Source organism: Onychostruthus taczanowskii, unplaced genomic scaffold (genome assembly GCF_017590055.1).
Source record: "Onychostruthus taczanowskii isolate IOZ18803 unplaced genomic scaffold, ASM1759005v1 scaffold62, whole genome shotgun sequence".
NCBI lineage: Eukaryota > Metazoa > Chordata > Aves > Passeriformes > Passeridae > Onychostruthus > Onychostruthus taczanowskii.
This window is the reverse complement of record NW_024503901.1, coordinates 3454223-3474608: the sequence shown is the minus strand read 5'-3', so window position 1 is coordinate 3474608 and position 20386 is coordinate 3454223. Positions and strand designations below refer to the sequence as shown.

Here is a 20386-nt window from a genome sequence, read left to right as displayed (position 1 = left end):
TTGTTTCCCTTAATTCTGCACCTATTTCAGTGAGATGCTCTAAATGACCCAGATTTTCCTCTGTGAATACCCTTTGAAAGGTTTTTCAGTATCTTCAGAATGGAAATCCTATTTTCTAAACCATTCACTGTGCTTGGATTAAGGAGGTTCCTTTTCTCCAAAGTTGCTGAAGCTGGATGGGAGTTCTCTCTGTTCATTCTGACTGCAAGATTTTAGAATCTCATAATCGATAAGAGTTACAATTAAATTAAAGTCTGTCTGTGTTGGAAAACTTGTTTTGAAGCTTTTTTGAGCTGCTAATTATCAGTAAGGTGGCATCAGTCTAACTATTCTCTTCATAAGAGTTACAAATGTGATTCCTTTCACATAACATTTTCACTATTTGCAATGTGTATGTACCCATATCTGAGTTAGTCACTGTAGCTTCCTTTTTAGAGTCCAGTGACTCTCAATTATGTGTCACCTTCAGCATGAAGTTTAGGACTTCAGAGATTACAATAAGAATTGAAGGATGCAGTAGCCTCTGAAACAGAATCAGAAACTTGAGAGTATGAGTCAGTGCCATAGGCTCAGAATGTTAAAGATTGGAAAGTGTGCTGTGGTTCTGATATTTGCTGTGTACTCCTCTTTATTTCTTTCTAATACAGGAACTGTGGAGTCTATTCAGGAGGCTAAGCTAGGCATATGAAGCTAATTTTCTAGGAGCCCACTGTGATCTGTGTGCTGATTACAGTCATTTATCCGTGCTACAGCTCTGCATCTTTATTTCTCCAGATGGGGTGGGGAATACTTTAGGAAAAGACTTCCCATTCTTCATATCATATGCCCTCTACCTGTTCCAAGTTAATTATTCCAGTAATTGCTCAGAGACAACCTCAATCAGTCACCTCAGTATTTGAGGGCTAATTTTTACCAGATCTGTCTGATTTGAAAATCAAGGCCAGGTTGGATAGGACTTTGAGGAACTTGGTCTAGTGGAAGGTGTCCCAGCCCATGGCAAGGGGTTGGAACTAGATGATCTTGAAGAACCCTTCCAGCATAAATAGTTCTGTGAAAACACCTAATTTATCAGTCATCCCCGATTTCCTCTTTGTATGTTCTAACTTGAGATACTAACCTAATGTTTTGTAGCAGTTCTAATTACAATTTTACTTGCTCTTAATATTAATAAACCTGCAATAAATTGAGTTTCCTCTTTAACAGGGTCATCTGTCAGAAGCTTGGTCACGCGTGACAAAGAATGCTATTGCTGAAACCATCATAGCTCTGACCAAAATGGAAGAAGAGTACAGATCACCTGTGAGGTGCATTGCAACAACCAGAGTAAGAACTTCACCAAACTTAGCATTAGTTCATTGTAAATGTGCAGTAGGAGCCCATTCAAGAACCTTCTGTATGTCAGAAATACACAAGCCAAAACTGAATTAGAATTAAATGTGCATTTAGGGAATCTCAGAAATAATGAAGAATAAGTGTGATGCCTGTATATATTTGGGGGCTTACTCTTTAAATAATTCTGCTTGAAGTTTGTCACATTTGCCTTACACTAAATGTGAGATTGTCTGTGTGGAAAATTGCACAATATGTATCAGCTGTCTCTTTTAGCTCTCCAAGCAATTATAAGTGGTTTGACTTCTAGGTAACCAGTTGCCACATTTCAAGGCTATTATGAAAACACTCTAACAGATGTTCTCTAGGACAATTAAGCTAAGCTTCAGTTGTGTTTGTCTCAAAAAATATTTGCTGAGCTCTTCATTCCTGACATGGTGTAACCTGGTGGCTTTCTTTCCTTGGTGTTTACCTTGTCTGTGAATCTTTTTTAGAAACTAAGGACTACTTTAACCTTAACAGATTGCTTGAAATACCAAGAAAAGCATATTTGTAAATTATGACATTCCCGCTGTCCTAGGGAGCACAGATTTTAGCTTCTCAACCTTAATAATTACATGTAAAAAAAAAAGTGTTTATTTGCAGTGGTTTCAAGCATTTGACACTCATGTTGTTTTCCATCTTAAAAGGCTGTACCAGTTGTTCTTTTCATCATTTTTGTTATTAATATAGTCTCTGCTTTCTGGAAGTCCCAGTCTTGGATCGCCACTGGCTTCTGCTGTTGTCACATTAGTTTAATCAGGTCTTAGAGGAGCCCTGAATGTCAGCCCAGCCGCTCCTGTGACTGAGTGTAGTTCTGTCCTGGAGATGGGGGGTTTTGGGAGAGAGTTCAGTAAGGTTTTTCAACAAAAACAATTTTATTCAAATCAAATGTTTGATTAAAGATTACTCCAAAAAGCAGTTGTAAAGTGTCTCTCAGTTTTGTTTGCAGTGACACATTATCCTCATGTAGCTCATCTGTTCAGGATTTCTCTGTAGTCAGTGGACAAGAAGAGAGAAAAGCTTCCTTTGACTAATTAGCTCAGAACCCTTTTTTAGGGTTGCCAGTTGCCCTATGCAGTGAGGAGGGAACAGGAAAATCAGTCTCACTGTGCTTGAGTTTTTGGGTGGTTGTTTTTGGGGTTGATTTTATTTTTATTAGTCTGTGTCCTTGAATTTCTTCTTCCCCAAAACCTGCAATGTTTGGGTCAGTGTACAAGCCTGTATTTGTCATATTTCTTCATAATGTGCTTTGGTTGATCTTTCTTCACTTTTTTCTTTCTTGTGTGCCGACTACTGTATTTATAATCATAAAGTGACATACCTGAAAGAAACAAGGTAGTTCCCAAAAGTTAAATAAGTTTTATTGTGTTCCTGACTTATTTGGGAAAATAAACTTGCATTGTATGAGCAGGCTTCAGCTAACAATAATAGAGTTTGCAGGTAACGCTGACATTCTTACCTGACAAAGTTTATCTCTTCAGTATTTCGTTTGATTTTAATATGTCTAAGACGTTTAATTCTACTTTGCCTTTCAATAGCTGTGGTTGGCCTTGGCATCCCTCTGTGTACTTGATCAGGATCATGTTGATAGACTATCCTCAGGAAGATGGATGGGAAAGGATGGGCAACAGAAACAGATGGTGAGACTGAAAATCATACAGTTTTGTATTTATTTTGATACATTCACTCATAAAATAATTTAGAATTATGATATAGAATGGTAAAATTGGCCTTTCTTCCTTTTCTTCTGTCCCAGTGGGGATTGTATATATGTTTGAAGTATTTGCGTTCTAGATAAGTATTGCTCAGAAAACAGAAATTCCAACTTAAAACAGTACTGTTGCAGTCCTGTCAGTTCAGGATGAAACAAGGCCTTGCTCACACCTGTGGCATGAGTAGATTTTTTAGTAGATTGACTCAGTTTGTACAGCACCCTCTATCAGAGCTTTTTCTTTCTGTCTTAATCCCTGTCACGAAGTAAAATCGATTCTTTTGTGTTACTCAGTAACTACTTCTCTGTAATTTAGCTTCCTCTTCCCCATCTCACTAGAGAATGATTACCCCAGGAAGAAACTCCTTCTAACTGAATTTAGCAAAACTACCATTGACTCAGAGGATTTATAAATTTGATATGGAATATGATTGTCTCCATACTTTTCAGTTGACAAAATGCCTGTAATTTTCCGTATGACAAAAAGGTTGTGATTTTTTAATACCATTTTAGAAAGAGCACAGTAATGGAGCTGGTCTCTGTAAATTTTGGTTAGGTGGATCCCTGTGGGAAGCAAGGGAAGGGTGTGCAATACCAACCAAGCATGGTTAGAGCAAAGAAGATCCAAAGCAGTTTAGTGTAGGTAGAAACAGAATACAGGAGGCATAGAGCTGCAGCAGCAGCAGGAATAAAACTCTGCTGAGATGGAAGCAAACAGAAATTTCAGAGGTGATTAAGTCAAAGGTCTTGCAGATGTCAGAGGAGCATCCAAGACATTAAGCAGGTATTCAAGCTGCTGAACCCAGCCTGAAATTCCCCAGTCCTGCTGTTCCACATAAGGATAATCAAATGTTGAGGTGAACTGTGTGTCTCCCTACCAGAACTGCTTCGAGAGAACTCTGTTCTCAGTTGCCTGAGAGTATCATGGAAAGCATGTGTTACAATGGACCATGTATTACAATGGAAACTTGTTCTCAGAGATGTGCACAGTCATAATCAGTTGTTGAAGTCTTTCTGTCGGGATATTTTGAATTGCAAAACAGAACCCTACTGAATTAAAAAAAAAAATATATCAGTAGAGCAGCTTAATTTTATGACGGATTTTTGTTACTTCAACCATACTGTCTCTGAGGTATGGATGACCTACAGCTTTGTTTAGATGTTTGAAAAGAGTAAACATACCATCTCAAAGTAATTAAGGGTAAATATGGTGCCTGTTGACTGACCTGAATACTCATATCTCTGAACTTTTCTGTTAACATGCCCATAACCCCTTATTACCACATAAACCTCTTCTCAGACTAGTTGATAACTCAGCTGTATTGTTGAAAGACGCATTTTTGGTGCATCACCCAAAATACAAGATGAAGAGTATCACAAAAACTCATGTCAGAAATTGAGGGAATTTGTGTCAAGGAACAATTGTTTAAATACTGAGTATTTTAAAGATAGCATTAATAGTCCAAACAAGGTCTTTACCCACTCTTGTAATTGGAGGGGAGATGTGAGGTGTGTGACTGAGGGGAGAATAAAAACAGATGCTGAAAGGAAGTGAAGGACTTAATAAAAAGGAGTTATTTATTCTTTTTTTTTTTCCTCTCAGCCAATGTGTGATAACCATGATGATGGTGAAACTGCTGCAATCATTTTATGTAATGTCTGTGGGAATTTGTGCACAGACTGTGACCGATTCCTTCATCTCCATCGGCGAACAAAAACTCACCAGAGACAGGTAGAGTATACATGGCCCCCTGTTGTGTGCACTGCATCATGGTGTGCATATTTATATAAATAAAATATAACCAAAAGGTAGCAGGAAATACTGAATCTGAAAAGGTTGTTTTATTTTATTTTTGAGATGGGATAGATGTGTTTCCAGTTAACTCTCCTCAGTTGTTTTTGGATACATTCTCGTGTCCTTTGTCTTTTACAAAGATTAGAAAATCTTGCAGCAGTTCCTAATTCTAGTTCTTATGCTACATCAGCTTTTTCTCTCTTGTTTTTCTCTCTTGCTTAGAATGCTTTTTTAGGAGAATTTAGAAGCTGCACAGACTTTCTTAAGTATATGTCAGTTCTTTATTCCTCTTAAATTTTATCTTTACTACTTCTGTCATAGGAGTTAGTGCTTGTCAACCCCTTTATTTCTAATGTATGTGCATTCCTTTTTAATATCCAGGAAGATGATTTGACAGCAAATATTTCTACTGGTTCCCCTAAGAGTTTTCTCTTCTTTTTCATTATTCCTCTAGCTTTCACTGTGTTTTCACATATAAATATGTTGCTCTATCCATAAGCTTGAAAATTTCCTGACTTCTTTTGGATTTGTTTTTAGGATTGAAACTTTGACTAGAGATGAGTTTTTATAACTTGCTGTGTACTCTGCTAATTATTATTCTTTTGTGGTATTCTTTTATCCTTTTCATCTCTAAATTTTGAAACTATATTTTCTTTGGATTTTTTCTTTTTGTCATTGAAATGAATGTTGAACATGCCTTTACTTCTGCAATTATTGAACATTTCCTCTTTCCTGCCACTGTTTCTCATTTATTATATGTTGTGATCCTTTATTTTCCCTTTTCCCTCTGACTACTTATATTTGTACAAGGATTAAAATAATAAATGTCATTAGTAAATGACAAATATAATCAAATACTTCACTGAAACTCAGTCCTCTTCTCCCTCTCCTACAATGCATCTATGTTCAGGAATGGACTTATAAAGGAGATGATGGTGTCTCCTTAAAGTACAATGTTTTCTCTTATTGAACAGCCTTGGAGTGCGTGAACGGGATTGTTTTTGGTTGCTTTTAGGTGAAACTAAATGCAAATCAAAAGATAGATGCAGAGACACGCTGCTAATGGCCATTCAGTGCAAGGGATAAGCTGTTCTAGAGCACTTGTGATGTAAACATCAGACCTTTGGTACTGAGTTTCACTCTCCAGTGAAACACTCCTCTCTGCTGCCACAGCATTTGCAGTGTAGTCTCAGCCTGGCACTGCCATGTGTGTCTATTATCTTCTATTTCTTAGCCAGTCTTTGCAATCCCCTTTTTTTAAATTTTCCTGTTTCATTGTCCTAAGATTATTTTATGTCTACTCTTCTGTCATGCCACAGCACAGTCTAGTCTCATTCATTTTTCTCATTTTTCCTATATAGCCTGTTCAGATTACAGTTGATAAAAAGTAAGTTCTTATCTCATAGAAAACCTCACATTTTTCCTTTTATCTGTCCAAAATAGCTACTTACCAGATTTTCCTGTTTACTTCTAAAAGCATGTTTAAATTTTTGCTCGTTATTCACCACTTTTACCTTTACATCTCACGTATTAAGCCTCTCAAATTCAATTTCAATTCTGTCATGTTCCCTCTGTCCTGTTTTCTGTTTACTTCCTGTTCTTGGTCCAACTTCAGTCATGCATACCTCTTTAATGTATTTTCTCGCCCCTCTAGAAAGGACAGCCTGTAAGTTATTCAGATGTGCTTATGTGAATACTTTGTGAAGCAGCTAGGGATTTTTTTTCTGATTCTAGTAAAAATTAAAGTGAGCTGTATACATCCATACCTGGGAAAATTCTAACTTTCCTTGCATTACAGGTGAAACAAATGCAAACAGAACTGCCTTCAAAGCTTGGGAAAGGAGCAAAAGAAGAGACTGCATGAAATTCCCTAAGGATCTCTTGCAGTTTTTTTATTTTGCAAAAACTTTATATTTTCCTCATTGTAGCCAAAAATATCCGCTGTGTATTTATATGAAAGTCAAAAATATTAATATTACACACTTCGATAATTGTTACTCTGTAGTACTTGTTATTAAGACCTCAATTCTCAGTGTTGCTTTGATAAGCTACTAGCATGGTTATGTGAAGATATTTCTGATGTTATATTGTGCTTTTAATATTCTGTGCCTGCTGGATATGTTGTGTAGGAATTTGAAGTCCAAGGTGTGTATTTATTAAATCAGAAAAAAATGTGCAGCTCTATTCTTAGCATTGCTGCACTATGTTTCTCCGCCATGTTAGATCGAGTTAATTTTATTAATTTTTACTTCTAAAAACATGAAACCTTCATCCTGCATATCTGCAATATGTACCAGTTATAGAACATGTAAAAGAAAAACAGCTTTCAGTAGACAATCTCACAGAATCTATAAAATGCCTGGTATAAATCCAAAGAGGAATAACAGAGACAGGTTCATGCTCTAATTAAACATGCTGTTTAACTTGACAGGTGTTCAAAGAAGAAGAAGAAGCTATCAAAGTTGATCTCCATGAGGGCTGTGGTAGGACCAAACTTTTCTGGCTGATGGCATTAGCAGATTCAAAAACTATGAAGGCTATGGTGGAGTTTAGAGAACAGACAGGTAAAACACAACTGTTACTACTTGCTCTTGATCCTGCTTATTGTGATTTTCACCTGCTTTAGGGCAATGCTTTTAAATATTTGTTAATAAAAGTAGAATAGTTTAGCTGCATAAGAATTGTTGGCTTTCTGGTTGTTTTCTGTGAATGCTGCTTTGATGTCTGATAGAGTATCAGTCCCTTGTGTTTCATGAGATCATTTTTGGCCTTGTTGTCTCCTGTGCCGTAGGCAAACCGACCACCAGCAGTTGTGAAGCATGTCGGTTCTGTGGATGTAGGAGTGGAACAGAATTATCAGCAGTGGGAAGTGTTTGTTCTGATACGGACTGCCAGGTGTGTATTAGCAAGTATCAAGCATCATTAATTAGGTAAATAGAAGAGATCATAGTTTGAAATGGGCTTCTTATTTTGAACAAACCTTGTTTATCCCTGTGGTCCATTTTAAATCAGATCTGTCCTATGAAAAGATTCTAATATTGAATATCACCATTCAAATACTTCTGAGTTTGTAAATGTTTATTTTAATTACAGACTGTGAACACTAATAGTCAACTTAGGTACTGGGTAGTTTCATTATTATCTGCAGAGTAATTCTTAAGTTTTCACAAGTCTATTGTCTACCTCAACTTTTCACAACAGCCTTGCAATTATAAAGTAAAACACACACTGTCGGTATAAAGTCAAATGTACTGGAAAGCTCGATAAAAAGTTTGCTCAAGAGCCTGTGTATTATGTGAGTGTAGAACATTTAAGACTTGGCCAGGTTTATCATCTGTAGCCACGTATCCTGAGTGTTTCTGTGCCCTACACTGGGTGCAATTGGCAGAGGGCCCAAATCATAACCAGTTTCTTACTTTGCCTTACTTATTTCTGTCTAAGTGAAGGAAATTGGTCATCTTTTTTTCTCTGTCAGCCTATGAGGACCTAATACAGTTCATTAATGAACAGTTAAGTAACAGTTCATTACAGTTATAAATTCAGTTCAATTTGTTGCTAGCTTCTGGGTAATGTCTGTAGATTTTCTGTTTAGTAGGGATGGGAATTAGAAGTGGTTAAAAATCCATATCCATGTAAAATCACTTTGTGCTGATTAATGATTAGCTTATAATGTATTCTTAAGGGTGAGTTACTTGAAGCTTCTCCAAAATCTACAGGTACCTTAAAGGCTGTTAATACAGGGTCAGCAATGTTTATGCAGGAAGCACTCAATATATAAGAAGCACACAAAGAAAAAGAGGATCAAAGAACAGTTCTCTTTCTATTGAAAGTTTTAAATTATGGTTTCATTAAGCCGTTTGCATTCAGGAGCAGTGCAGGTAAACAAAGGAGACATTGTTATTTCAAGTACACGACGTTCAGCTTGTCCCAAGTACCTGAGGCAGCAGCAGACAATACAAACCATGATTCTTCCATTTCAGTTTATTGCACGGACCAGCAGTCCTTCAAAAAGCGACACTGTCAGAACACTCAGTGAAGGGGAAGAGATGATTAACTCTCTACTTTATATTTGTTTAGGAGTATGCTAAGATTGCCTGCAGCAAGACACACCCCTGCGGTCACCCCTGCGGAGGTGTTAAGAACGAAGAGCACTGTTTGCCGTGCCTGCATGGCTGCGATAAAAACGCTACAACTCTGAAACAAGATGCTGATGACATGTGCATGATCTGCTTTACTGAAGCACTTTCAGCAGCACCAGCTATCCAGGTTTTTTGTTTGTTTGTTGTGTTCCCCTTTTAAGAGATTAGTATTATGATTGTAATGTGTACTATGAAGGAAGTGAAAATATAAAGTCTTTCAAATTACGCTTTTCAAAATTTGAAAACAGACACTGTAACAATAGTTAAGCTACTCAAAAAGTTTTCTTTTTGTCTGGCATTCTGTTTCAAGAAAGCAGATTGGATCAATTCAGTTTGCTATGTCTACTTTATTAAATACATGGTATTCTATAAAGGAGTAAAACAACTGAGGTAATTAGTTTAAATAATGCACATTTATTTCATACATCCATATGTGATCTTGGTGTGGTTATGATTTTAATGCCCATTTTATGTTCTTTTGTGTTGTTAAGAAGAAAATAGGGATCTTCTAGGGTTGCAAATAAATTAGTACTGGAATTGATATATGTTGCCGTGTTGCCACTTAAAAGCAAATAACTGCTTCTACTTTAGTGGTTAATGTAACTTCAATATTCACTTACACTTAACTCTTTTCTAAAGCTGGACTGCAGCCATGTTTTCCATTTGCAATGCTGTCAGCGAGTACTAGAAAACAGATGGCTTGGCCCAAGGATTACTTTCGGGTTTATGTCCTGCCCAATTTGCAAGGTAAATGAGCTGTTTGCCTGCCAAAGTCAGAAAACTTACCTGATACTTTCCTTTTCATTTTTTTTCTTTTTTCTTTTTTTTGTTAATACTGTATTGCTTGGTACAGTGTAAATGAGTTATACGTGACTTGTTTTCTTAAGTCCACATGTCGCTATAGAAAGACTAGCATTGATGCATCTTTTTACTTTCTCCTACTGTTCCCTGAGGTGTCCTCTTAAAAAGAAAGCATAGTCCAGACATTGTCTTAATATTGTTTCATTCTTACCAACATCAGCTTGCGAATTCCCAGTATTTGGTGATAGCGGGGAGGGGAAGAAGTAATCTTAAAGCACACTATTTTGAAGCAGGAATTCTCTATTCTTCTATTTTACTAACCACTTTTAAAGCTGCTTTGCTTTTCAGTGTGAGGGCAGAGCCAAAGAATACATGTACTTAGTTCAGCTAAGTTACTAACAATTCCTCTTGAACTCTATAAAATTTAAATTGCTGTAAGCAAAAGCACATAATAGCCAATGGAAAGAAGAGCACCTTACCCCACCCTAGGAAGTTGAAATTTGGGAATGGTCAGCTGTTCTGCATGCTTGTGGTTCTTCTGTCATGTGTTGTGGTAATTAATGGCAGTGGCTTGTGGTCACTAATTGATAAAGAGCTGCCATAGAGGACTGTCAGTCATTATGCTTACTTGCTGAGCAAAAGGACCAAAATTACAGAAATATTCCTGTGCTGTGGTGAATATTTCATAAACTCTTCACCACCTCCCTGGCTGTTAGTCTGTTGGAAGGGTTGATGCTCCCATATCACAACAGGCCATAGAAAAAGCCTTCATGGATACCATTTTTACAGCAAATAGAGTGCATTCTCTATCAGCCGTTTTTTGAAATGTCCATTGCCCAGGCCTGTATGTTTTTATGACATCTATCATGCTATTTGTGCCTGACTATAACACAAATAATCATAGCTGTTGGCATAAAGATGCACGATACTTTAATCAGCTTTTTTTTTTTTTATTTCAGAACAAAATCAATCACACAGTATTAAAGGATTTGCTTGATCCAATCAAAGAACTCTATGAAGATGTAAGGAGAAAAGCACTAATGAGATTGGAGTATGAAGGGCTGCACAAGAGTGAGGCCATCACAACGCCAGGTGTTAGATTTTATAATGACCCAGCTGGCTATGCTATGAACAGATATGCTTATTACGTTTGCTACAAGTGCAAAAAGGTATGGTGGTATTTACTAAATGGATGTTACCATTTCACAAGTAATTTCTTAAAACAGAACATATGTTTAATACATTGTGTATGCAGCAGAAAGGCCGGAAAAGATGTCGTTTATAGAATCATAATTTAAAAAATTGAGTGTTGGGCTAATGAGATGTAAATAGTATCTTAGCTAGTAAAGCTCAAGCATGTATACAGAGCAGCTCAGAAACCAAAAGCACCTCGAGTCAATGGCCACTTACAAGAAGGTGCAGTACCTACTTGCTCCGGTACCTATTCACCTCAAGCTGCTACTTAATGCTGACATAGGGTTCATAGAGCATCCAAATGCTGTTCCAAAAGCCTTAGAGTCCCTGGCATAGAGCAGGGTATATTGCAGTTTTTGGTCTTGTTCATCCTGAGACTGAGGGACATTCCGAGTGCCTCAAGACCACGTACCTGCAGAGTTAAGAGAGCTCAGAAGAGTGGAGGCCACTGAAATGGTAGTCATTTGTCGTATTCCCCTTACAAATGGAATTGCTTAAACTGAAAAGAATTGTTAAAAGAACAATTGTCTCTGATTTAACATCCAATCATTTCTATATGCAATTAAGGCATATTTTGGTGGTGAAGCTCGTTGTGATGCTGAGGCTGGACAAGGAGATGATTATGATCCAAGAGAACTTATTTGTGGTGCCTGCTCTGATGTTTCAAGGGCTCAGGTAAGTAAATGTTTTCTATTCATATTTTTATTTCATTCTGAAACTCTGAGTACCTGAGCTGTACAATAATTCACAGTCATTCATAATTACATGTATTTTACAATATTGTATACCATTATTGTTTTCTACAGAAGGTAGAAGTGAGTTGTTGGGATTGTTAAACATGGCTACTTCACTGACTGGTGTTTGCTTTCCTTTGTTCAGATGTGTCCCAAACACGGTACGGATTTCTTAGAGTACAAATGCCGCTACTGCTGTTCAGTTGCTGTTTTTTTCTGTTTCGGGACAACGCATTTTTGCAATGCTTGCCATGATGATTTCCAAAGAATGACAAGCATCCCTAAAGAAGAGCTCCCACACTGTCCTGCAGGTAGGACTTTGACAAAGCAAATTTACCACACTAAATTCTGAAATAAATTATAAGGTCTAATTGATATTAGCTCTTCTTGGTGGTATTTTCTTGGTTTTCTGGCAATGTCATTGCACTGATCATGTAAACATTAGGAACTTTGATAGAGAAAGACATTTCAATTTCCCTCTATCAGGTCAGATTCCAGATGTAGAATGATGTGTAAAATGGAATATTGATAAAATTAACGCATTATTAAGTGATGTATGTGTAGTTAGGTAGCCATTATCTGCAAAATGTTGCCCCAATGCCTTAATTACTAAGTTCATTTGCTGTATATTGATTTTATATTCATAAATGATTGGGGGTTAAAAGTGCAATTTTTTTCATTAAAATATTTACATAAAATAAGTAAACAAATAAATTAGGACTCCTGCTATAACCTTAGAATTGTTTACTGCAGAACGTAGCCCTTGCACATTATTCAGTTCTTTTCTTAGCTTGTGAAAATTTCTTCCACAATATTAATGAGATAAAACTTCCTTAAGTGACTGTCTGTAAGCATCTTGCCTTTTTTAATTTGAATTTGACTGGTTTCAATTACATGGTAGTTTGATCTATTTTTTTGCTCTTCAAATACCAATTCAACATTTGAACAAGATGAATCACCTTCACTTAGTTTGGGGTTTTTTTGAGGAAATGTAATATATGTTTGTTTACATTGTCTGCAAGCATTAATCTAGTCTATTCTTCTTTTCCTTTAACCTAACATTCACTGTAGGTCCCAAAGGTAAACAACTTGAAGGAACAGAATGTCCACTTCATGTTGTCCATCCACCCACTGGTGAAGAATTTGCTCTGGGTTGTGGGGTTTGCAGAAATGCACACACTTTTTAGAATAGCATTTTTTTTAACCAGAGCAGAACAGGTGCCCTCATCCCTCAAGTGTCCTGAAAACAAAGTCCATCTGGGATGAGGATGGGACCATTCCATAACCCAGGTAAAAGGAACAATTTACAGTGCAAGAAGGATGCCAAATACCATGTACATAATTCTTGCTGTGAGATATTGACATTTTTTGAACCGAGACATCAAAATTTGTGAGGTGTTTGCATGTGGCCATTACAGTCATCGGCTAGGAAACATTGGACATTTACAAATAAACAATTGTTATTAAAGGATCTGTGTGTCTGTGGACTATGAATGATGCTGGCTTTCAGATGAAAGAAAAAAATATTGATTATTGTATACTGACTTTTTGTAATCTTGTACAATTGTAACGCATCACAAGTGGGGATGGGAAAGAGGAATATTCTGGTTTATTTCCTAGACTGTTATAAAAAAATGTGTTAGGAAGGCATAAATGTAACAAGTATCACCCTGTATATAAAGGTATCAATGTTTGTCCTGTATAAGAAATATTAAATTACAACAGCAGTTTCATTTAAACTTCTGGGTTATGTTTGAGCCTGAAATTTTAATGAAGTGCAATACTGAGTGTGCCTCATATCTTGCAGCTGTAAACATAATGGAATGTACATGTCAATAAAGCCACTGTACATTTTTATACAGTGAAAGTCTAACAAATGTGTAAGCCTCCATTTTCAGAAGCACTCTTAAAACAGAGTGGGGGAGTGGGGAGGGAAGGGGAAGAAGAGAGGTGTCCTATAATTATGTCAGCAGACTCTTGAAAAGTAGGAAAGTTTTTGGGTAAACTGGTGGTTATGGAAGTACTTAAGACGTGAAAAGCACGACTCCATTTCTCAACAGAAAAGTTGGATAAATGTTCTAGCATGCATGTAGAATTGTATTGCCATTTCAATTACCAACAGTGTTTTAAAACACAAAAGAAGACTGCATTTAAATTATTTTTGATCAGTTTTATTTTACTGAAGACTCCTAATATTTTAGAACAGTTTAAGACTCCCACTTTTAGGACAAACAGCTTTTTGAATTTCAAAATGTTCATTTTATAAGAGTCCTAAGTCCTCTGCACCTGCATAATGAATGCAGAATATAACTTCAAGTGAAAACTTCTATTTGTTAAGATTTTCTCTTTGGATTTTTTTTCGTAGATGTGTTCAACTCCCTTTCTAACATTTCTGTCTTGAACCTGATGAAAAGTGTGTTACTGCCTTTTACATTTAAGATATTGGTAGATGGCCTCCACACCAGACAATCTTGATAAGATTGGAACCGTGGGATCCATCTTGCCTAACTTCAGACATCTGGAATCAGAGAATCACAGAAAGGTTGGCGTTGGAAGAGACTTCTGGAGATCATATTGTCCAACGCCCCTGCTAAAACAGGTTCACCTAGAGCAGCATATATACCTGCACTTTGAAATAGTTCTGCCTAGTTCACACCCCTGTGAGGTACAATTGATCTTATTTGCTCTGCCGAGGGATCGGGACAAGCTTGGATCAGTGGGCCGAGGCCAGTTGTGTGAAGTTCAACAAGGCCAAGTGCTGGATTCTGCACTTGGGTCACAGCAACCCCATGCCGTGCCACAGGCTGGGGGAAGGGCTGGAAAGCTGCCCAGCAGCAAAGGACCTGGGGGTGCTGGTCAACAGCACCTGAACATGAGCCAGCAGGGTGCCCAGGTGGCCAAGAGAGCCAATGGCCTCTGACCTGTGTCAAAAACGGTGTGGCCAGCAGGGCCAGGGAAGTGATTGTCCCTGTATTGGGTATCTGACCCACTGTCATTTTTAGAAAATCAAGAGTGTAGCACCATCTATTTTGTTTCAGCTTCCTCTTTAATTTCAGATTAATATGAGTGTTAATTTAGGAAATTAAGATTATGGTGTGGACATAGCTGACCATCCCCTATCACCACTCCAGGGAGGCAGCACAGCCACGTGTGAACATCAGGCTCTTGCACAGAGCTCAACTCCTCACGTAATGGTTGAACCTTGGGCACGCTGCTCCCACAGTCTCAGACATTCACGTCACCGCATCCCCCCACGCCGATCTCTGCCGGTGATTATAGCAGATGCCGGCACAGGCTGCTAATCAGATCAGTCCACAATAAGATTGCTGTATGCCTTTGCAGCAGTCTCACATGTTTTTCTGTCAGCTGTTGATCCACTGCCCACGCAATGGAAATAGTCAGTTCTTGTTTGTACCATGCTGTTTGCCACAGCCCACCACACTCAGCTAATTTATACCAAACTCAGCTTCTGGCCAAGGCGAGGCCTCAGTGCTCACACTTGGGTTGTTAGTTTAAAAATAGCTTAAACTTTTATGGGTGTATCCACCCATTGAACACAATGTGAACAATAAAAGTTAATAAGATACAGCTAATTAACATGTCATCATCAGGGCCAAATAAACTTGGTCCTTACAAAACAGGTTTTGCTAATTCCATCATGCTTCTAGGTTCATGTTTCACCTAGACAGAGGATTAGCTAGGGAGTTGCAGGCCCACCCAGCCATTCAGGATAGAGCTCAAACTTTGTGGGGCTTTTCCTCAGCGCTCTTTAAGCCACGCCACACACTGCAGGTGCCAGAGTGCAGTGGTTGTAGGGCAGATGCTTGTCCCTCAGCCCAAGGTGCACTGAAGGGCTGTGCTGTCACAGCCCCCACTCTCACCGATGGGGTGTGGTAGTGAGCTTGTGCTGCCCAACATTCCAGGATCTGGCTCCTCACCAGGCATTCCTACAAAGATGCAGTCAAATACAGAACAACACACTGATTACACAGCAGCCAGATGCAATGGGGACTGCAATTATTATTGATAATCACCCTGCCAGCTGGTCCAGGGAGTTTTCTCAGGTAATACCCACCACTGCAGTCTCTTGGGATTCAGGAGATGCTCTCTGCTCTTGCCTCAGTGTTACATGTAGGCTGTGGCTGCTCATTTAAATACAATCTCTTTGGATGTACCAAGTTTCTGTGTACCTGAAAGGGGATTTGAACACTGAAACCTTGGATGGGTACTTGAGACAGTGCTTTGGGTCATCCACTGAGCAGTACACAGTGTCCTTTGCTATTGCCATCCATAGCATTGCTTCTATACTCCCACTCATTTCTGCATCCCAAGTGATTCAAGTATCCTTAGCCCATGTTAGGTCTCAGCTAATCTAGTATTTCCACCTCCCTGTCTGTTCATTCAGTAATATTCCTTTCCTGAATGTGACTCTGTCATCATAACACATCCTCCCCTGCAGAGTTTAACTTTTCTGCTCACTCAGCTGTCCTGGAGAGCGTTCCCATTCCACCCAGCCCCATTCCTAGGTCTCACCTCTGCCATGTACTCTGCCAGAACAGCCATTAGAGGAAGGAAGGAGGGCATTGAGTATGCTGGCACACAAAGGGAATGCATACTTCACTGTGGCCATGTGGGCAGCAGTGTCACATCACTTTAAGCTAGAGATTCAGGTGGTTTCGTGTGAATGGGGTATGATCTCACCATCCTAATGCCAATTCCTAGCAAAGATACTTAGAAACCTGGCTGGTGGACCTGAACAACAGCTTTTTAAAAGCATTTGCCCGAGGGCAGGTTGTATCAGTGGACTCTCACAGAGCAGTAATTGCAATGGGATGATCCAAGCTACAGGCTAAACACAGCTCTCCACAGATTTTGCTCTAATGGACATAACACGTGTAAGATGATACGCTGGGTTTGTATCCATCTCTGTCTCCCTTTTCTCCAATACAAACAGAATTTGAGCAACAACATTCCAGTTGTTACTCATAAGACAGTCGTCTCTATTTCTACATCTTTGGCTTTTTCCATACTCCTAGTGGGTTGTGGAATGGCCTAGGTTCATAAATCTTTATTTCCCTCTTGACGGAGGCTGGGCACAACTATGTACCTCCCACCAAGCAAATCCTAAATTTTGGCACACCCCGAGTGCCTTACTGATGGCTGAATTTGACCTTTCCCATGAATAGGTGCCCACAGGCAGGACTTTGGATCTGTTCATCCAACACTCATACAATCAAGGAACTGGTGAATAACTTCTGGGTTTTGCCTGCAGTGCTAGGATACAAGACTTAGAAACAAACCATGTTTGAAAAACAGCTTTAGGGTGCCCTTGCAGGACACATTTCACATCACACATAAGGTACCCTCCTTCCATGCCTTGGTACCAAGGCCAATCCTAAAACAAATGCCAGCCCCCCTTAGCAATTAGTCTGGGAATTTTTACTGCTGTGTCTTTCTGATCATATTAACTCCTCACCCACTGGACACATAAGGTACCCTCCTTCCATGCCTTGGTACCAAGGCCAATCCTAATACAAATGCCAGCCCCCCTTAGCAATAAGTCTGTTTGGGAATTTTTACTACTGTGGCTTGCTGATCATATTAACTCCTCACCCACTGTCAGAGTCAATGGAACTGATTTGCAAGGAGCTACACAAAGCACAGAGAAAATCCCTGTAAATCAAATAACTCCTCTAGCAGGATGCTGTCAGACCAACCTACCAATGAGCTGGCACTGCCTTTTCCAGCATCATCGCTCTGTCCATGGATCAGCCATGGCAAAGATGAGGTGCTGTCTGTGCTGCAGGGCACAGCTCAGCCCACTCTGCCCGTTTGTACGCAGCCCTAGCCAAGGCCATGCCACGAGACTCCCCTGTCAGAGGGGCTCCAGCAAACAAGCTTTCACTGTATTACCTAACAAAATAGAGTGGTACAACAGCTTTTAGCCACGAAGCAACCATGGGAGCCATTCATCTGGAAAGAATTACTAGATCCTCTAGAGACAGAAACAATATTTAGACAGCGAGGAACCTTTAAAAAGAATTATCTCCAGCTTCTACTGAACCATGAGCAACAACACCAGGTAATCAGCCTGTTCTATCCTGCTGTTGCTCATCCTTAATTTTATCTTTGTATTTTTCTGTGGCCATGAGGCCTTAAATTGAGGCCTGCTGCTTTAAAGACCATTTTATTTGCAGCTACTGTTTAAAAAAAAAAAAAAAAAAAAAAAAAAGAAAAGTTGAGTTACAGCTTCTATTCTGTAAGGTCTTAAAAAAAAAAAAAAAAAAAAAAAAAAAAAAAAGTTGAGTTACAGCTTCTGTTCTGTAAGGTCTTTTTAGCAGTCCATAATACCACATTCTAACAGTATAAGAAAGTCCCTCACCACAGAAAATCTTCCTGTATAGACATGTTGAGAAAATAAAACCAGGAAGTTTCCCTAACGATATCCATTACTGAAAAAACATTCACTTCTTTTGGCATTGATAATTAATAGGTTCAGCTTTCCTCTGTATTTTCTTTTTCAGCACAATCTACTGAGAATTAAGATTGTCACAGACATTCTAGACCAGGTCTTTCGGCCACTACTCATCACATTAATAGTCTCCATATTTTTCAGAACTTCTATTTTCATTCAATCAGAGCTACTCATGCCCTGCAAGCCTGACATACTTTCATCATAGCTGGATCTGGTCTGCTATGGTTACTTAACTCTCTTCCAACTGCTACTGTGATTTTCCCCGCTGGATTCTTATCCTAGCCAAATACAAGCCAGGCTTATCAGGGTGGAGCACAGCTCCTTGCTTCAGGAATGCTTCAGAGCTACTTGAATATGGCCAGAAAATCAGCACAGTAGACTCTCAGTGCTAAAAGGTGCAGCATTTATACTCACGACCTGGCTTTTTGTTGTGGTTTCATCAGGCAGGCAGTCTGCCGGCTGAAATGAGGTGTTCTGTACAACCTCAGCCTGAGGTGGTGGGATCCCCTGTTAGACACCGAGATTTTACTGGCTATGTCTTGGGTTTTATGCCTGTGGGCTGTTCCTCATATTCACATGGTGACAGCGAGGGCTGCTTCACATCTCTAAGTGAGTAACTCTCCCATCAGAAAAACTGAAACTGCAGGGAGCTTCTCGTCTCTTTTTGAAAAATAAAAAGTTACAATGCAGTTTCCTCAATAGTCTCATTTTTGCATAGCAGGGCTCAGCATAGGCCATGGCCAATTTCTGTTACTACTAAAAGCATGCAGCAAAAAAAAAAAAAAAAATTAAATATTCCTCTCTCAAAACCCCATCTGCTGTTAGTTAAGTGATTAGTGTAAGGTGGGGAGACTACTGAATGCAGACACACCTGACAGGGGTGTCCAAGCTCCTGACTAAAGCTCCAAAGTGCCCAGCCACCACTGGCAACAACATGGCAACAACACAGACCAGCCCAGACCTGTGAATGTTCTTTGAACCTTTACTGCTTGGCCCCTTCTTACCCTGCTGCCACCTATCTCAGTGCCAGCTCCTGAGTCCAGGAGCTCTGCCGGGCTTTGTCTGCCAGCTAAACCAGAGCCAGCCCTGGGGGCTCACCAGGAGCCCACACCACCAGCTGCCCGCAGGTTTTCTTTCATTCAGCTCTGATAAACTGCCCGGTTCTTGTGCTTTGCTCACAGACACCGCAGATATTTTTGTCAGTGCTCTGCACCATGTCCAGGGCCTGGGTTGGCCCCAAGGACAGAGCTGCAGCTGCCTTGCTGATTTTAGCTGCTATGTCCCCAAAGAGTGTCATGCTGGGAGTGCTTTCTGCACTTGTTCTGCTCTCCTACACACACAAAGGGTGCCTAAAACTTACACAAGCGGCTACAACAAAGCAAAGAAGGGCACAGGCAGTGAGCCAAACTTTGTTTACTCCAAAGATAAGGCAGCAAATTGTAACTGCTCGGCACTGTAAGAAGTCCCTCCCAGTAAGTCAATACAGTGAAACTCAGATAATGCAAGGGTTTTAAAGTAGTGTTACCTTAAAAATAATGAAATTGCAACTGTTACATCTTCCAAGACTTCTACACAAACTAAGAAAATATTTGTTTTGGTCAAAAGATGTTTTGGTGGGGGTTTTTTTGTTTGTTTGTTTGTTTTTTTCCTGCAGACACCAGAACTTGATCAGAGCATAAATCTTGATGAAAATATATTTTTACTGACTTCACAAGACATGGCCCAGATACACTACATCATAAAGCACACAGTGCTGCCTTAAAACACTAAGAGAAGTGACCAGGAGAAGCAGCAGCTGCTTGCTCCGTATTTGTTGATAAAAAATAGATCCTTCTCCCCACAGTCTGGGCCCAGGTCTAGTTCCAACCTTTGCAGTCAGTCTGACTTTTTCTCCCACATCTCCAGCAGTTTGCAAGTTACATACTTGCAAATATGACCTGTCTTTACCAGAAACTGTAATTGGGGGCTGTTTTCTTCCCACCATTAGAAACTCTGACCTGGATCACAAGGGCTGAAAAGGGAATTCCTAAGCAGTGGGAATGAAAGATAGAACATTTCCAGATGGGGACAGCAAAACAGTTATTGCAGGTTTCTTGACAGTATTGGCTTCCTTCAAAAACACATCTCATTACCTACCAAGGTTTATACAGCTGTCTCCTATACAGT

At 39.3% G+C, this 20386-nt stretch overlaps 1 protein-coding gene across 1 annotated transcript in view; it reads left to right on the top strand.

Annotated features, from left to right (window-relative positions):
- The window catches only part of MYCBP2 (MYC binding protein 2), a 172002-nt gene extending 158390 nt beyond the window's left edge, over positions 1-13612 (top strand). The window contains 11 exon segments of the mRNA XM_041419961.1: positions 1204-1323; positions 2910-3011; positions 4686-4814; positions 7309-7441; positions 7669-7772; positions 8955-9143; positions 9656-9763; positions 10777-10986; positions 11579-11686; positions 11891-12056; positions 12817-13612. Coding sequence (XP_041275895.1) covers positions 1204-1323; positions 2910-3011; positions 4686-4814; positions 7309-7441; positions 7669-7772; positions 8955-9143; positions 9656-9763; positions 10777-10986; positions 11579-11686; positions 11891-12056; positions 12817-12932 — 1485 coding nt within the window. The 3' untranslated portion in view covers positions 12933-13612.
- The last annotated feature ends 6774 nt before the right edge of the window (positions 13613-20386 follow it).